Source organism: Calypte anna, chromosome 7, assembly GCF_003957555.1.
Source record: "Calypte anna isolate BGI_N300 chromosome 7, bCalAnn1_v1.p, whole genome shotgun sequence".
In the NCBI taxonomy this organism is placed as follows: Eukaryota; Metazoa; Chordata; class Aves; order Apodiformes; family Trochilidae; genus Calypte; species Calypte anna.
The window spans coordinates 4,013,984-4,033,707 of record NC_044253.1 but is presented as its reverse complement, the minus strand read 5'-3'; the positions used below and the strand labels follow the sequence as shown (position 1 = coordinate 4,033,707).

General features: G+C 39.4%; 1 protein-coding gene across 1 annotated transcript in view; it reads left to right on the top strand.

Moving 5' to 3' along the window:
• Positions 1-19,724, top strand: part of ARHGAP15 (Rho GTPase activating protein 15) — a 310,817-nt gene that overhangs the window by 280,009 nt on the left and 11,084 nt on the right. The window contains exon 12 of the mRNA XM_008494359.2: positions 7,693-7,798. Within this exon, the coding sequence (XP_008492581.1) occupies positions 7,693-7,798 (106 nt within the window). The remainder of the gene's footprint in view (positions 1-7,692; positions 7,799-19,724) is intronic.

The following is a 19,724-nucleotide window of genomic DNA, read 5'->3' as shown; positions in this document are numbered from 1 at the left end:
CATTAAGCCATCAGTGTCCACCTGTGATAAAGATGGCCATTTGTTTTCTTAAAGCCCACTTAATGTCTGCTTAACTCAATTTGTCAGGAAATGTAGAACAATTTCCTCACAGCCTGAAATTTGGTAGTGGTTCAAAGTCAAAAGGCCAGGTCTAGTCTTATTCAAATGATATAATGAACAGTCTTCAAATCTAAATCTCCCTTGGGGAGATGCTGTTTACTTTTTTTAAAACGTTAGAAGGAGGGGAAAAAAAAGAAAAAAGAAAAGAAAAAAAAAAAAAAAGGAAGAATAAAATGTAGGCTTTTCTTTGATTACTAAATATAGTGAATCCTTTTAACCCCTTCATATGGGTCATCTGAGAAATGAACTTCTTTTCTTTCTTCTTTTGCTGGAGGTTAATACAGTAAAGGTTAGACAAAGCAAAGCAAAAAAATACCAGAATGACTATTCATAAAATTATTTCCAGCATATTTTAAAAGTCTCTCTTTAGGCATACAGATTTACAGCTTAGCCACTTAACACATATCTGCAGTTTTCACCCTTTCTGGGATCTCTCCTACGGTACCAATGAGGGGCCCAATCCCCTCGCTCTGAAGTGCAATACCAAGGGCTCAGGTCACGATGAGGAAAGTCAGCATGTGTTTGAGACCCTGGGTAGGAATTTTCCCAAGGAAAACAGACAACAGCTAAATAAATCTGACAGGATACAGCCCCGATTTTGCAACTGTTCTGGGACAGTTCCTATTTAGGACCCTAATTTTCATCTAAGGAGAGCTCCTCTGCTACCTCCTCCCTGTGCACCCTCCCATCCTCTTGCTGGTTTTCTATGTCCCAAATCCCCATCTACCCCCAGATCCTCACCCAAAGGTGGAAGTTTGGATAAACATGGGTGAGGATCAGAGGGATGCCAATGGAACCTCACTATCAGCATAGGCAGCAGGGGCAGGAGGAGGTTGTGAAGGTGAAGGGAGTGGAGATTTAAGGAGCTGGCAGTGATGCTTGTCATGCTTCATACAACAGCAACAAAAATAGTGATGGGTCATTGCTGTGGTAGGGCAGAGCACTACTGCTAAGTCATCTTTTGGCACAAGAAAGTATGTGGGGGGGAAAAAAAAAATCTATACATATAAAATAAACAGGATTCCCAATTCCAAATCCTTACCTATTCACACCCTGATAGTTTAAGAAATGAAATTAAATTAGAAATAGTGACCTTATGGCTACTGCTTTTGTATCTGAAGGCAATTTTTTGAACGTGTGAGCAACTATTTGTGTTTCTCTGGAAAGTGAGTGCAGGTCAAGCATCACAGCTCAGTCTCTCTGCTGGCTTTAACTGCTGTTGGGGAGGTGTGTTACGGCCTCAAGTTGTGCATTTGCAGAGAAAATATCACACTGTCCAGATGCTCAAGTCTGCTCTTTCTGTGCAGAAAACCCCACGCAAGGCTGTAACTGGGTGTGAAATACCAGGAAAAGAGCTCTGTGTATTTTTTTCTGAGGCTTGGTAGAAGTTAGCACTGAAGCACAGCCATTTATTTCAGTTGGGCTCAGGCTATCCATTAGCTATCAAAGTCCTGAGTCTAATTAACCCCCAAAATGGACTGACAAAGATCATCCCTCTTTTCTGCTGCCTAACTGGTTGTATGTACGCTGGGCATGCAGTACCTAAGTCAGATGCTGCTTTGTTCTAATTAGGGCAGCAAATTTTGTTTTCTGTTTGGTACTTGCTGTTACATATTGCATGTAATGTATGGCACTGTTAAGGGAAAAAAATTGGAGTCAAAGTGCCTGGAAAGTTAGGTCTGCTCTGTAGCACTGTGAGATTGTTGACATCTGCCGAGGTTGGAGAGCTCAGTAAGCAGGAAATGGGGTGTCACTCTGAGTGGTAGTTTACCATTATCCTGGCATCCTAATGAAGTGTCTGCAGTGCACAGAGCTTCTGGATGGCATCTTAACGCACGGCTAAGCAAAAGCACTTCTCTCCTTGTCACTGTCATCCATCTGCCTGCACCCTACTGTAGCCAATGGGATGGAACCATGCTACAATGTGCTATAAGCCATTTAGAGTTGCACATTGCATAATCAGTCCCATCAAATATGTAAAAAATTACTATTATTGGTTATTTTCCCATATTGGATATGATATTATATATCAAACTCCGGCACCTGGAGTTTGATACATTAAAGTTTAACTTTGGTAAGTGCTGTTTTTTCTCATTAATTCCACATACATTTTTGTTAAATGGGGACTGAGTTGCAAACTCATTGTCTTGGGTCTTGCTAATGGATTGCAAAAGTTGTATGAATATTCATTGTAAACTCCACTTTATATCACATAGGATGAATTTATCAATTGCCCATATAGAAACATTTCACGCAATTCTCATTTTCTTTTGCAACGTCTATTTCTGAGGCATGAATAAAAAGTAAAATCAATTCAGATCACAAATTGGTTATTTTCCTTATAGCAAACATTAGTTAGTTTGAATGCTTCTTATAGATTTTTTATTAAACAAACAAGCAAATATTTTACAATGCATCTGCACGAGACGATTGCTGTTGTGCATTGCAAGTGATTAAAATGGGGACTTCTATGTTGCATACAGGAACATTAAAATATCCCAATGTTCAAAGTGATAGAAATAATTTATCTATATGTTTATACATAAAATTCTCTGTATTTTAGCCAGCATGACTTCCAGAATGTGAGGACTTACTGAATAAAAGCAGAGTTTTGAGCAGTTGACATCTCTGGAAAAAAAAAAATCAAGCCAACAGAGCACTCTCCAAGCAAGTTTTCATTTCCTGATAACACCAAAGCTATCAAGGACTGGGGTTAAGCTTTGTGTTACAGGGCAAGCTTCTAAAATGGGCAAGAGCAAGATGAATTGGCTAAGTCGGGTGTTTATTTATACAAACAAGAGGGCAGAACATAATTTAGTTGCATCGGGAATTTTTCACAGACATTAAAACTATAGCAAACAGAACAGCGGGGATGCTTGCACAGCAGCACAGTGGGGAAGCTCACAGAACGTCTGCCCACACTACGGCTGGCTCTAGCCAGCACCATAAGTCTCACAATTTCATTAGCACTCAAAAAATCCACCTTCTGATTCAAAAAAATAAAAAAAAAAAATACAAGAAACAAACAAACAAAAAAAACCCGACAAAACCAACTACAACAACAACAAAAAACCCAAACAAAACAACACACCACCATGGAATAAACAAACCAAAAAAGCCCCAGACAGGACCCGTCTTTCTCTCAGCAGCTGAATCAGTCACGAATTGTTGGAAAAACTCTTGGCAGACAGATTTTGCTGTAGCAACAGTGTGTGACGTTTTAACCACAGCAGAAATCTTATCCAAAAATTAAAAAAAAACTAAACCAAAACAAAACAAGGTGACAAGAGCCATGTAAGAAAATCAGAGAAAATCCTGCCTAAAAAAAACCAACAACAGCAAAACATAGATTAAGTAGCAGATCAATAGTTGGATATTTTATGCAGAATCATAAATCACTGGGGTGGTGTGGGGTTTTTTTTCAGCAGTTCAGCTGTGAGGCTCGGAAGCATAAAAAGAAACCATGGCTTGTGATAAAATTAGGCATTAATGTGAGCCATAAATGCCATTTAACATTAAACATGCACAAGGCACCTCAATGCCTGGCAAAGGGAGACTGGTGCTATAGTTAAACTACACAAAGTAAGTCAGACATGAATAATGCAGCAGGTCTGAGAAGGGTCATGGGTCAGCCTCCAGTACCTTACAAAATAATGAATGCATGTCAGGTTAGAGACATACATCCCTTCCTAGAAAACGTGAGTTATTGGAGATAAACCTTGGACTTCCTGTTCTGCAACAAAGTGGCTTGTTGTAAACATCTATGTCCATTTAAAATTAATGATTAAAAGAAAGATTCGGTGGGATTTGCTTAAGTATTCTTTATGGAGACCAGTGCTAAAGGTTACTTTCTTCATTCATTTTTACCCAGCCACTGTTAATGTTACAGACACGTCATGTTTTCTTCTGTGCTCAAATGTTTAGCCAAAGCTCATTTAGAAAAGAGCTTATATAATATTAAGTGGGTTTTTTCAATGTATTCTTCATTTAAATGTAAACAAGAGAGCTTCTCCACAGTTGTGCTCCATCAAAGGGAGTCAGCCCTATTTTTAAAGACAGTAACTCAATTTCTAAATATTTTTTCTATTAAAATATTACATGGAAGCCCAGCTTCACCACGGAGTGTCCTGATCTGCTGGAACTGTCACCTACATCTTCCGTATTTTGCTCAAACAATTCAAAATGGATTAACTACCGTCTCAGTCTTTATTTGATACATGTGACTATGATGACTCTTTTCCTCCAGAAACCTTCAGAAGAAAAAGAGAGTCTAACTTTCCAAAATGGGAATTTTTTTTCCCCAGCTTTTCAACAATTTTTCACAGTAGAAAGTGTATAATGAAAAATAATATGATTTTATTTTTCCAGAATTTCTTTGCTTCATTTTCTAGACTTAGCTGGAGAATTAAACAGCTATTCAGGGTATTTTTCCTTCCTTTGCACCCTGTACTCCCAAGATTCATAATACAGTACTAGGAAAGGGATATCATCTCCACAGCTATTTATACAAACATATATTTAAAGATTTCCTCTCTCCATATGAGCATGGTAAAGGGAAAAACCTCAAAAAAAAAAAGAAATTTAAAAATTTCCCAGCCTAAGTCTCAAAAGGGGGAAAATTTCTTGGAAAGTGGAACTCAAGGCTTTACAGAAAGCAAGCAAATCCATAGGTATTGCAAATGAAACATAAGATCTTGCATCTGATCTGTTAAATATTCCATCAACAAGGTCAAGAGTAAAGACAAGCCCAACCACAAAAACTGAAGCGAGAGTAAGCTTTAATAAAAAAAATGAACAGTTTATCCTCTTCAGCTTCTCAAGTGGAAAAACAAATTCCCTTATACTAGAGAAAAATCAAGCGTGTATAGAGCATTTAAAAAAACCACCAATATCACCCAGTTTAATGAAAGAGTACCTAATATTTTCATGGAACTATAAAAGGGAGTGAGACTAAGTGTTATGGCAAAAAGCCTGGGCTCAGCAGCTTTGTGTGGGGAATGGTGAAATGTGACTGTGATTTATAATGAGAAAAAGGTATCTACAACATACAATTTTCTACCTAGCTGCAAATAATAATTCATAGTGATGTCCCTTCCAGATAAAATACCTTTGCAATGTAGGACTCATGTGGTAAAATGATCATGATAAATGTCAGACCAGTGCAGGTAACGGCTTTACAAACCATTAAGATTAGCTGCCTCTTTTTTTTTGATGATAACAGTAACCATGCTGTGACTCTATGTGGTAATAATATCTCAGTACTGATAAATGCCAGAGCCAGGCAGAGGTGTTTATCATTCTCAGTTCAGAAATGCTGACTAAAGTTACCACATGTTGCCTGTTTTTAGTTCTTTTACAATAGACTAACAATTAATAAGCAGCCCAATTCACAAAATAATTCCATGCAAAATTTCTAGGGGTTTGGTGTTTTAGTGCCTACCTAAAGATCTCTTCTCCCCTGCATCAGCAGTGATGACCCGGGAACAGCAAACCCTAAAAATAAGCTTCCTACCCTTGCCATTCTCTCAGTAAGGAATTTCTTTGTAAATTAAGACAGCTCTTCTTCGTTTGTTTGTCTACAAATGCACCTTCTGAGGCAGCACAGTAGCTGTTTCTGGAGGGAAGGTGGTTTCCAAGCTGGTAGCTGTGTTAATCAACACAGAGCAGAGACATTTCCTTCAGGAGAGCACAACAAAGTTTTACTGTACAACACTTCCTTGCAAATATTCTGCAACGAGCAAACAGTGAGTGTTTCCTTCCACTGAGTCTTCCCCCAACCTGGTGTTTCAGTTCAACCCAAGTCCACTGAATTCTCAGGAGAAAAGAGAATTAAAATTAAACTGGTGGTGGAGCTTTATTTGATAAGTTGCAGTACAGCCAGGGAAGCCCCAATCTAAATATAACTTATCTGCTGAGATCGTGGCATGCACACACACCACGCAGCACAAATGAAAAGCCCAGATTTTTGTACCCCCTCCCTACAATAATAAATTTCCTTCAGTGAATTTCATATTATTTCCATTTGTAGCTTCAGTTGTATTTCCACTGGACATAGAGTCCACAGGAAAAACATAAATAGTTCTCATGGCTTGTGGCAGAAAACATCAGGGGGTGACTGTGCTGTGAGACTGGGGGAGTTTGTGGTGCTCAGAAGCTAAGGCTCTGTACAGGTCAAACCAGGATAAAAATAGTATAATACACAGAAAGTATATTTTTTGCTTGTGGGTAACTTCATTATCACTATTGCCATTTCTTGTAATGTGAAGTATGGGGATTTTTACTGGAAAATAATATCTAGGCACTGTCTACTTAGAGCAATAGTCTTTCATATCTGTATAAATGTTCAAATTATTATGTATATATATATATATATATGTATGTATGAAGCATTAATCTCAACAGGAATTAATAATAGGTGCTGAGGAAGAAATATCACCCTAACAATTTTAATTTTTAAATTCAGTTTGACTGCAGGAAATTTTTTTCCTTTGTGGAATTTCTGAATCAAGGCAATAATCACCACGCCTGCTTGTGCAGCACCTACTACAACTGGGATGCAACCCTGATTGAGATCTCTGGGTGCCAGGGTAATATGAATATTAAAAAGGAACATATACGAAGAATGATAGGTGATAATTAAATCATAGATGATAAGATCAGAAAAGTATTCTCAGGTTATCTAGGGCATGTAACATGCAAGATGTTTTCCCTACGTCAGACCTACTGGCACCTTATCTAATCTGTTCCTAAATGAAAGCACAGTTGTACATGACTTTGCTTTAGTTGCAACATCTTATACAAATCGATGAAAATATCAGTCAAACCTTTACCATGAAACTAGGAATCATGCTAAAACTGGAAGGTATAGCTTAACAAAAAGGGGAGCAATGTTCTTACCATCTCAAAAGAGAGTTTAAAATCCTCTGTACTGTATTATTTATTATTAATTGTAAGTTTAAAATGCAATTTTTTTCCTGAAGAAATTACAGTTGTGAGATGTTACAGGTTTTAAAAAAAAGCTACGTTGGAACAGTTTCTCAAAATAATTGACCACTAGAAAGCATGACTAAAAATAACAGCCAATAATTTTATATTTTAAGGCGTGGTGGGGGGTGTTAAGGACAGAGATTCAAAAATACAGCAGAACAAATTATGATGAGAAAAATACCTGGGAATACAAGGAATACCTGGGAAGTGCACCCACCACAGAAACTGCAGCACTGGACAAATGAAATTCCAAAGTGGAATTCCACTTAGGATGTGGGTCCTTTGCTATCTGGACATACTTCCATTTAGAAGAATGTCTAATAATCTAATAAAATAAATGAAAAGTGAGAGAATATAATTCTGTGAGCCAGAAAATATTTCCTTAAGATTAAGAGAGAATAATCCTTGCCAATTACTTTTGCTCTCTATTAAGGTGTCAGAAGGCATGATACATTCTAGTTTCAACCATATATTAATGATGTTTTTTCTTATTAAGGTAAAAGGTACAGAACAGGGCAAGGTCCTATTATGGCACTCAAGTGGTATTTTTTTTTTCCCTCCCTCTTGTTTTTCTCCACCCTTTAGAAATCCAGGACAACGTCAGTCGGATCAAATCTGTAAGGAGTTTGGTAAAAAAACTCCCTAGACCAAACTATGAGACAATGAAAATCCTCTTTGGACATCTAAAGAAGTAAGTAGAACTATGGTACTAACAGATCAATAATTTTAAAAGGAAGTGGTGTGTGGTGTGTAAGTTTTATTGAAAACTACATCCAAAATATCAAAGCCAATTACTTTCTTTGGCAAAACCAAGCATGATTCATGGTATCCATGTATATGCTGAAGAAATCAGTATCTCTAAGCAAAAGCCTGAGTTTTTTCTCTACTAGGAAGCAGAACAGTTGCTTCTTTCAATGCAGTCAGCCAGATGTGGATTACTATGCTACAGGTATATTGAACTGAGCAAGTGCAACATTTTTCAGTGTTGCCTTTGTACAGTTTGGCTTAACTTTCTTCAACAATGGACCTTCTGGTCACTATAATATCACCATCAAGATTCCTGGCTTTCAAATTCATTCAGTGTGGCAGGCAATGATAGAAATAATCTCATACACAAAAAAAAAAAACCCAACAAAAAACAAACAAACCAATAAAAAAACAACACCAAAACAAAACACCCAACATTATGAGCTCTTGTACCTCACAAGGAAGCTTGTTACACCACAGAACTTCTAAGAAATGCTGAGGTTTTTGGAAGTGCATCTTTTCTCTTCCAACATTGATGAGATGTCACAGAGGCAGAAAAATGATAGTATGAGGCTCCATTTTATCATTCCTCTGTGGTTTCTGCACTCATTGAGCTCTGTTTGCAGGAGCCATCAGCCCACAGAGTCAACAAAGGTTCTCATGTTCATCTTGAGTTTTCTTCTTATGATTCTTACCATTAACAGTAAAAATATACATAGGTCACAAGCTCACTCAGAACCTACCCTGCAGCTGCTGGACTTGCAGAATGGCTGGGCAGAAGTGGGAGACCTCAAGATAGGGGCACACAAAGGACAAGATCTTGTTCCTCCTGTCATGGCTGTCCTGCTGTTGGGACCACCTAGTACCATTTTGTGCAGTCAATTCTCAGCCAAACTACCCTTAAAATTAAAAGGACTCAGTAGGATGGGGGGCCTATGGCAGCCCTGGGCACAGTGGAGTATTTCATCCCAGGAATGATATAATAACCTCAGTGAATGAGTAATAAAGACTCCAAATAAAAGCCTACTCTGAGCTTACAATGAATGATGTCTTTATCCTGACCATTTGTGCCACATTCTCCTGGCATATACATACAGGAGATGTAGATCCTTTATCTTGCTTTGCAGCTTCCAGCTGAAACTGCAAAATGAAGTCCACACAGTCGTTGGAACGTCCCCATTTCATTATGAGTGGAATGATTTTAAACAGTCCATAAAATGAGCCTAACTTTGTAGAAAAACAGGTTTCCATGTATTCACCTAATGTACCATGTGGGTACACCCTTTCATTCGGAGGGTTATCTAGAGAAGGATGTTAATTTATGCCTGTCAATGGTGGAATATGGGAAATTATTTCCAGGAAGATCCTGAGTGTAAGAAGTGGGTCCAAGCTGTCAGCACAGACATACAAAATTTACTGTACCATTTGTGGCATTGATGCTACCTGAAGAAAGTTTTGTTACCCTCTCATAGGGGAGAGATATCAGGTATGCACAGTAAGTCTTTGATCTCATGGTTGAATCACTTGATTGAGACTCAGGAGACATGGGTTCAGTTCTTGGCTTTGACCAAGTGTTCTGGGTGACCTTGGGTAAATCACTTAATCTCTCTGTGCCTTGGTTCCTTGTTTACAAAATGATGATAATACTTCCTTAGTCTGAATTGGCATTTTAGAGCATAATCTGTATGGGACAGCAATTGTTTCCTGCTGTGCATGTGTAGAAAAACTGGCAGGACCAAGACTGGTGTCTTTTGGGAAAAAAGAAAATAAAATTTTTAAAAAAAACCAACTAAACCAAACCAACAAAGCCACTCCTGCACTAAAATACAGAAAAGAGAATACCAACATTTTGTAATGCATAGGTAGATAATACTGGGCTTGAAAGTAACTCTACATTTATACTACCGTCTAAATAAACCCATGCCTTTAACTAGCTGTCACCACAGAAAGGATGGCAAAGCTCTCACTCTTGTGATAGGAGGGATGGAAGGCAGGGAAATGTGCTATTTGAGCCATTTGGAGATCTGAGCATTATGGGAGAAACCATCTGAGTCCTTCTGAGCAAGGTCAACCCCCTCTGCCACACAAGCACATCCTCAGGGAAGGACAGGGTTATTCTATACACCTTGTTCCCTTGGTAAGGAAGCAGCAGTAGGATAGATACTGAAAAAGCCAAAAAACAGGTAAAAACTGGGATATACTCTTGAACTTGTCAACGTCAAAGAAAGTGGCCAGTCAGAATGGCCTCATGGCTATATAAAGTGTATGTACATACACTGAACATACCAATGTGATGTTTCTAGTATACAAATAGAGGGGACGTGTGGTTTTTTAAAGTAACCTGGGAAACCAGAATGGTTTGCAGAAATTACAAAAGAGAAAATTCTACCATTTTCAGGGATACTCCTCGGAGGAGGGGTACCAGTGTGCCCAGTATGCCAGCCTCACTGCAGATCATATGCCACCTTCTTTAGCCACGGGGTTTGCTGGTAAATTGTAGAAGGTTCCAAATTTTCTGATTAGCTGAAAAAAATAAGTCAGTTGCTTTGGTCTGAGGCATGTTGCTACAGTTTCTGTGTTTGCTGGTGGAGATGGCTGTTCCTGCCTAAAGCTGACTTGAGCTTCCAGGGGTTCCTGGTGGGATGAAGATGAAGGGCCATGGTGATGCTGTTTCTGTGGAATTTCCCTCTTTCTCCTACCCCTTCTTTCCTCTCTATCAACAAATAGGAGAACAGGGCTACCTGGACTTCTGTAGAGCACACAGAGCTTATGTCTTCCTGGCAGGCAGGAACTCAGTGCAAAGATCCAACCTTCACCCAGAAGTCCACAGTTATCCTAAAACACTGATGTCAATGAGGCTGCACTATGGTTTCATTCTGTGGTGTTCCAGCCTGCAGGAGTGGATCCAGATCAAACTCAAATAACTACATGAAATACACTTCAGATGGGTCCTTCTTTACAAACCCAGACAAAATGATGATGAGTCTGGAAAAAAGGCCTAGCAGCAGGGATTAACACCAGTGCCACACAGCTGAGTTACAAGGAGTCCCATTGGCCCATAGGAGGGGGACTAAAAATAAAGCTTGGGATTACAGTACCTTTTAAGATTTTGCATGTGATGGGGGAAGAAAGCCCAACAATGTCCTCTATTCATCTTATAATGAAATTTGTTCTGCTAGGCCTAAGCAGGAGACACAAAATATGAGGCTGAGCAGACAAATCACATTGCTCTTGTCAGTCTAACACCTTAAGAATTTTTATTAGTACTCACACTGTAAATAATTCAGCACAATTACTATTAGACTTTTCATATGTCTTCCTGAAGATGAGCAAATCAAACAAATACACTCTATATATGAAAGAAAACAGCAAAACCCAACCCGAGTAAGGATTTTTCTTAAAAAAAGAGCTACAGAAAACAACCTGTTCTGCTGGAACATGTTTAGAGGATATTTGTTTGCTATATCTAGTCCATACACTGCTGTTCCATACATATGTGAAAACAGTGCCCTAAGTGTCCAAGATTCCACTCTTTCCTGTTGCTTACTTACAATTTAATTTTACTCCTAAACAGGGTAAGCTAATCACAGGTTCCAGGTAAAGGAGACAGACCTTTCTGCTCCTATTTTTCAGGTATATACAGGGCAGGAAATGATGTATAAACCTTGTACTGGCTCTCTGAACAAATGTAAACTGAGCAACCAATCCCTATATGATAAAACATTATTTGTGCCAAATAATTTACTCAAAAAACATTAATTCAAGAGAGGAAGAAGGAGCATTTCACTCTTTCAGGATCCCACAGTCTTTCATGATCAGCACCTGCCCTTCTTGTAGAGCAGCAAGACACACCCCTGGGGAAACTGAGGCACAAGTAGTTTAAACATCTTAAAGATTCAGCCTAAACCAATGATACAACCTGAAAACCAGGAGGGGTTTTCTTGTTTGGGTTGGGTTTGGTGGGTTTTTTTAAATATTTTTTTTTTGGACAGAAGCTTCTGTAGTGACTGCAAAACACTCTTTCCTCCCTAATGCAAACTGCAGCTGGGGAGAGAACCAGCACCCGGCTGCATGCTCTGAGCTGGCGAGGGTGGCTGCAGCTCTGCTCCAGAAGCTGTGTGCCTGCATTATACAGCACTGTGCCTGAGCTAATAAGCTGTGCTTATTAATGTTAAATTAATGAATCTCAGCCTGCTCTGCTTATTAGGTTTTGCTCCGTGCCACCACAAGGCAGCTCTGCAACTCCCAGCCCCGCGCTGTCTCACATCTGACCAGGCTGGAACACAGGGCAGCCAAGCTCCAGTCTGTCTTTACCCATCCGTGTAGACACCCCTGCGAAGGAATATGTGACAGACAAAACCCCTCTTCTTGCTTATTATCCCCCACTCAGCCCCATCGAAGGCAGGATAATGCATGTTATTTACAAAAGTCTAACATGGACGTTGAAATAATTAGAGGGGGAGAGGGGGGCCAGCCCGATGCTCCCATCTCTCTCCCTTACATGGGAAGCACTGAACCCAGATGCCCAACTGTGGAAGAGATTCTTCCAGCAGCAGCATCTGCCTCCTTGGCAGGCACTTCAGGCAAGTTGTCTGGGGAGCTCTGCAGTTGCCTCTTGGTTTATCACGTGGATCTGTTACTGTGGCCTATCTGGCTGCCTGGTCCAGGCAGAAGCCAATTCTTTTTGATTCACCTTTGAATCCAAGATACTCTGGTTTTTTGCTTGCACATAGCACCTGGAGACATTTTCAGATGCCATCCAGCCTTCATGCTCTTTCAGAAAGAGAATGATGGTTACTTTTCTGAGTGCCTTCCTCCCCTGCCCAAATTTTTCATTCTCCCTACTAATTGCATGCATCAGTTTCACTGGAAAGAAGCTATTCATCCATAGCAGAACTTTTTATCTAAAACAAACCCACTGATATTAATACAGTATCTAACACAAGTCACAAGTATTATAAGACTGAAGCTTCAGTTGTTTTGAAAAATAGCCTTCCCCCATGGCCATAGCCCTGGAGCAAAGAAAAACATCCAACCTTGACCAGCCAAAACCACATCCCAAACCTGGCATTGTGTGGCACTTGCATTGTGAAGAGAACAGGTTCAGCAAACTACGTACAACTAAACAGACTTATTTCTACCTATTAAGGACTAGTTTTTTCTTAAAAAGAGGAAAAAGCCATGCATAGACAGAAGCCCACAGTAGCCCGCACAGCAGGATTTGATGACAATGTGATGACAAGTCCAGCAGCAGTACCCCAGAATCCTGAGGGGAAATCAGAAAATAAAGTTTAAGTATGGCATCTAGTAATACTAAGCAGGGGATGTCTGCAAACTTTTTTTTTTTTTTTAAAGTTGTGGAGGAAAGATGTAGCAAACATATGTGATTTTCACTTACTAAACTATGTGTCATATCAGCAGTTTCAGGCAGGCTTACGTTTTAAATCTAGGCTCAGGAGAACCCTTTTTTCTCACAGTAGAAGAACAGATCATATTAAGATTTGTTCAAGGTTTTTATGAATTAAAAAAAAAAAAAAAAAAAAAAAAGAAAGAAAAAAGGTAAAAGTTACTGAAAACAACCCCCAGAATGGAAGTAAAATACAATGCTTTTCTATTTGGGAAACTTCATAGAAACTGTGGGAGACCTACAACCCAAAGTGTGGGATGGGAACTTCAATTTTGCTGCAGGAAAAAATGCCCAGATTCAGGAATGCACAGAAGCCCTTAATTGAAGGCATGACCAAGGCTGTTTGCTGAATTTTTTTTCCTGATTTTTTTTACAATCAGGCAACTCCTGAGCAGCTCTTGCTCTTCAGCCATGAGGATAGCAGTGGGGAGCAAAGTTTAGCCTTATACCTACAAGCTTGGGGAGCAGCTATGGAAAATGTGAGGAGGAGAAATATCTTCTTGCACCAGGAGAGTGAGTAGGTAACTAGTCAGAGACTTGGGCATCCCTGCCTAACATTTTAAGATTTACATGAAGTGAATTAATCACTCTGTAGCTTGAAGGGCAAATGTATATTGAGGCGTGTGCTCTTGCACATGTTCTTTTCTCTGCTTTAGCTATAGAAGAGTTTCAGAAGGGAGCTGGAGCAATGCCAGCAGTTGTCCTGCTTACCATAGCTTTCTGGGGCTTGTTTTGGGGGAGAGGAGAGGAGTTAAACCTGTTTCTCTGAAGTTCACACTGAAATGAAACTCTCCCCTCTTCAGTTAATGGACACAAGAAAATATGCACCAGGTACAATTGTGTGCAGGAGTAATGGTAGATTTTAATTAAAAGGGGGGGGGGGGGAAAGAAATGTAGTCTTCTAGGAGCATTTTATGCATTTTTATGTTATTCAATCTGGGGAGGGGGCAGTCTGCTACTGAGGTTTTTGCAGTCATGCCTAGGCCTTCTTTATGCAGAATAAGAGTTTGCAAAGTTCATCCCTTCCCTAAAGAATACCTTCCAGCTTAGTGTTTTTAAAGAGAAGAATAACAACTAATTAAACCCACATTTTTACCTGTCTTTCCATATACTTCCTATTTCCATGACCTTATCTAAAAATATAAACTCTGATTTTCATAACAATCAGACCAATAATTACGCCTGGTACTTTTCAATGCTACCAAGCTTCAAAATGTACTGAACTGGTGTAGCAGCAAATAACAGAACGATAAAAATAATTAACATAGTTTTAATTTAAATATTTATGATACGGTTGACTCTGTGGCTGTAGTGCCCCATTGTACTTAGGTGCAGTACACAAATATGGATAGATAGAGCCCCTGTTTCAAAGAGCTCCCATTGTTCACTCCACATTACTCAATATCAAACGATCTCAAAAAAGCTTTTCAAACATTAATTAAATCTCCTAACTTCTTTTTTCAGGTCAGTAAGTTTTATTATCCTGGTTGTGTAGATGGAGAAAGTGAGGAATGAGGAGGGTAAGGCTCTTGCCCACGATGACATGGAGAACACATTCTCACTTCCACTCTCCCCTTTGTTTCCTGAGCCCCAAGCTCCCCTGCTCCTTTGAAGGCTCATCCATAGGCTGTGGGCATGCATGTGCATATGGCCAGCACATCTCAGGGAAGGCCAGTTACTGCTAAGTACTCTTTGGTTAATCAAGACCATGTGAGAGTCCTGCTTCTGGTTTGCACTCGCATAAGCTCGAGTAAAATATCACTGGTGGAGTTAATTTATGTGATTTTGTAACCTCTTAATATTGCTTGGGGTTAGCGTTCTTTTCAGCTCAAATGTTTTTCTGTTGGTGAAAATTAAGAATGCTCAATTCATTACAAAAGAGCTTTTTTTTTTTCCCCTCTCCCCCCACCCCCTTTCCTTCTTTTTTGTTGGCTATTTTGGGAGATTGGGGCCTAATGCATTAATGTTCAGGACCAGGTCATCAAAGGGTAAATTGCAATCCTTTTCATTTTTCTTGACTAAAGATATGGGATTTTTCACAGAATAAGGCTGTAAAATGAATAATAGCCTTCAAGTTTCTTAAGATATTCATTGGAACTTAAAACCAAACCAAAACAAAAAAGGCTTTAATGCCAGAATGTCAGCGTTCTGTGCAAAATAATTAATATAACACAATAGGATCTATTCTACTATCGATTGAAAGGGAATTTATGCAGGTAATTCATTAAGGCTAGGGGAAGTTCAGCATGTAAATCCCCCAGCACTTTGATGGGAAAACAGACCTTGATGATTTTTATTTTTCTTTACAAGCTATGAAATACATGTTTTTTTGCTGACAAATATATGAGAAGAAAAAGCAGATACCTGAGCAACTAGAGCACTGGTTACTCCTGCTCCTGGAGACTTCTGAACTGACAGTAGCTCAAATCATTTTTCACACATTGCAAGTATGCAACAATCATTTCTATCACCATGTTAAGAAAATCAATACATTTTTTTTTTCCATCCAGAGAATAGTATTTTATATGCCAACATTTGCAGGTTATCACCTTCATACATCTCTTTTTGTGGTCAAGTGCATGATTAGTACCTCTGACAGGGTATTGGCCATTTTCTTATGAAGATCTACAAATTGTGAAAAAAAAAAAACCAAAAAAAAAACACCAACTGGGAAAAAAAATGAAGAGCAAATCTGTGGACTGGAATGCACCCTACTTGTAATAGGAACAAAAAGCTGGCAATGAAATATAAACCTAAATCACAGCAGAATGACCTACTTTAAGGCATTTGCCAAAGAGACAGTGTTTTAGACAGCTCCTCTGAAGTAGCGTCTTTATGTCTATGCCATCTGCAGATTTATTATTGTGCTTCAGAAAGGGAAAAAAAAAAAGGAAAAAAAAAGAACAGAAAAAAAAATGGGGGAAAGAAAAACCTACACTATGCCTGTACAAAACTCAGCTTCATCTATAAGAAAGATTCCAGTACTGTGGGTACCACACCCACACCTACTGATGTGGTCCAAGTTTTTTCTTTAGAAGCACCTAATTAAGAAACCCTGACTCATTTACATGGATACTTTTGATCTAAATTACACTCCAAACCACACCAAATTAGGAGCATCTGTGAATGCACAGTGTTTGTTCCCAGTGCCTGGTAGAATAGGGCCAGTTCTGGACGGCACATGTTCAAGTGACGAAAAATATTTCAGATGTAACATACTTCTGAGACCCACTTTTCCACTAATAATTCATAATGAGTTAAACCAGTATCTCTGCTTGAGCAATCATTTCAGGCTGTGAAAAAAATGTCATTTTACTTTTAAAAAGAAGGGGGGGAGAGAAAGGAGGGTGGACAACCACTTTGGTTGTTGTCTATTATGAAGGATCTTAATAGCAAAGAACCTTAACTCAACCATTACCTGCAACTTGAATCTGTGCAGTGCATATGTTATCAGATATACATTACTCCTGAAGCCCAGACTAAAGGAAAGTATCAATAAATAATTAGTTGTTCACAGACAAGGCCTTCTGCCTTGATATATGGTCTTCCATTATGAACCAGCTTCCCTAAAGAGTCCAAGCAAAGAGGAGGGTCTCAGCCCAATGAGGCTCTACCTCCACATGGATAACATGAAAAACTTAAGGTCACCAGATCTGAGGGCAGTGCTTTTCCTCTCTCAGGCTGCATTGCTGGAATAATCTGACTATGCTTCTTTGCATCCTTGAGGGCCAATCTACAAAAAAAAACTAGTCCTGCTGCAAGTTGGGAACTTTCATTCTGCTTTCCCATCTCCCAGAAAGTGTGAATGGAAGACTCTGTAGAACCACTGGTTGCTGCTTTGAAATCTAAACTGACAAACTAAAAAATAATAAAAAAATACATTAATAGCCTTTATCTCTCTCTCTCAATTAAGCCACAGGAGCAGCCCGAGCAGTGAGGAGTTTGAATCCAAATCCCACTCTGGGTTTGCATTTCCAGTCCTCTAGCACAATTTGGCACAACCTTCAGATTTGGCCCATATTGCTTGGCAGCCACCTTTTATTCTTCCCATCTTTTATACTTTGTGAATAGTCTAAGTTACATAATGCCAGTGACAATTTGTTTATGGCAAGCATTAGAGGCACTGTTTTATGATTACATTCAAACTTTAAGCCACAGTTTGACATCTCAGGATCATCTTGCGTTCTCAGATATTATATACAATGAAGGTTTGTGTTCCAGTAAAGGGGGTGGGGGGGGAGAAAGAATTTATAAATAACATGACTCCTTTTGTCTGAAAAGATTTTAATACATTTGTCTGATCTACTGTTTTTGCAGTAGCTGGAATACAATTTGAATATATTAATATTTTCAGAAACTGTGCTCAGGGAGCCCAGTTAATAACTTATGCATGGATGTATAGATACACTTCAGACAGAGGTAATGTTTTTAGCCCTTATGTTGGTAATACTTAAAAACACACAATGAAAGAGTCTGTTCTTTCCTCCTCTTTGTTGTGGGCATGCATTGTGATGGTATGGAGCCAGTGTTCTTTCTGTTGTCTACATAGCCTGGATTCAATAAGCAGTTATATATGCATATTATGACAATGTGGTCAAGGAAACCAGATTTTTTTACTATACCTTCATGTGCCTGTACAGTATAAAATCTGGTATTTATTTTTCTTGTCCTCATTCAATATGTTAACAAAATCATAATTTGATACAGGTTATGTTCACTTTATAATTAAAATTATAGAGCTAGATGAAAACGCAGCAAGATGTTGCTGAATGGAAAATATTTATCTTTTCGTACATTATGCATGATGGTGCAATGTAAAATCAGAAATCTGTGGAGTGGCAAACCCCAGCCAAGCATATGACAACTTGCCTCTTCCCCAGGTCACCAAGATTCAACTGGTTACCTTCCCTATTCTAAGGGTTTTTACACCCATCTGAGCCCCTCTGTTGGATGGCATTGCCACATCCTCTGCAGAGCTTTGCTGTGGTCTTCTGAAAGAAGACTCCTTGCCATGGAGATGAGCCAGAAAAAGGGAATTCAGAAAAGTTCCCTATATTTTTTGATAGATCCCACCAACCTGTCTCCTGTAGGTCTCCTAGTACCTTCATGGACAAAGAGCAAAAATTCTGTGTCAGCACTCAACTTGGCCTCACCAAGCCACCTCAGGATAGCACTTCATCTGCCCTGAAACTGCTCCCACTTCCCTCATCACTGTCATCCCCCACTGACAAATCCAAGCCTTCACTCAACACTATCAGCAGTCTTGGAGACCCCATTAGAGTACAGCATTTGGGACCACCCTGCACTGCAGGGAAGCTTTCCAGTAGGTAGAATTTACTGTGTGTACATCATTTCATCCATGCTCAACATTTCAGTCCAGAAAGGGTTTTCAAGTAGAGCTGTGGCAATAGTAGGAGCAGGCCACTTAGGACCCCCTCCTAGGATAACCATCTTGTTTACACATCTGGGTAACTGTCTCATAAAAATGTCATCAAAAGAATGAGCTTTCTATTCCTTCAGAGCATCTGCCCCGTGGAAGTCATTGCAGTTCCTATGGGCTCAGTGTCAGCCTTGAGATTTCCAGTGCAGGAGAAATTTCAGCCCTTGGTGAATATAATTATAAATTAATATGATGTTTTGAATCCCACCTGGTCACTATAGTGAGGAACTGCTTAACCTTTCTATGTTACCCACTAACAGGTTTACAGGCAACTCTTCAGATTAAATGACATTTATACAGCTTTACATCCTGAAACTACAATATTTGCTTCCTAAGGAGGCAGTTTCCCAGTCTGTAAATTCATTTATAACCACTCAGTTGAGGTGAGACATCTGCAGATGATCCATGCAGAACCCACAAGACGATGCCCTGAATTTAGTCTTTTCTGGGGGCCAGACAGCACAGTATCAGTGGTCCTCTGGAGCTCAAGGCTCTGAAAAACCCCATATACAAGGTATCCCAGCTTCATCTCCTACCCATAACACCAAAAAGCAAGACCACACAGGGACAGATCCATTTGTCAGGTGGGTGCTATCAGAAATGCTTCTCTGCAGCTCTATCAGGTGCATTTTATGAGGGATTTGATTCAGTTAAGCTATGACTGAGAGATTTTATGTCCTAGAAGCTGCTTACTGATTCATCTGTCCCAAGACTAATGAGTAAGCCTTGCTATCAAAAGCAAGATTGTGCCTGATGTCCCTAAATCCTTTGAACATGATTTTGGTTGGGCGATCTAGGAGATTCTAAGAGACACATGTACCAGACCACAAGTCTGTGGGGTTTGATCAGGGTCAGACAAAAGCAGCTATTAGCAAGTTTGGTCACTTAAAATGAACAACGTTTTGCATAAAAACTTCAAAGATTAAAGAAACACAACTACTGAGAGAGGCAGGGCTGCCTTTCTAAAGTGGAGACTTGAGTGGAGTGTCCAAGGCAGGCAGACCACAGTCTGAGACCAGTACA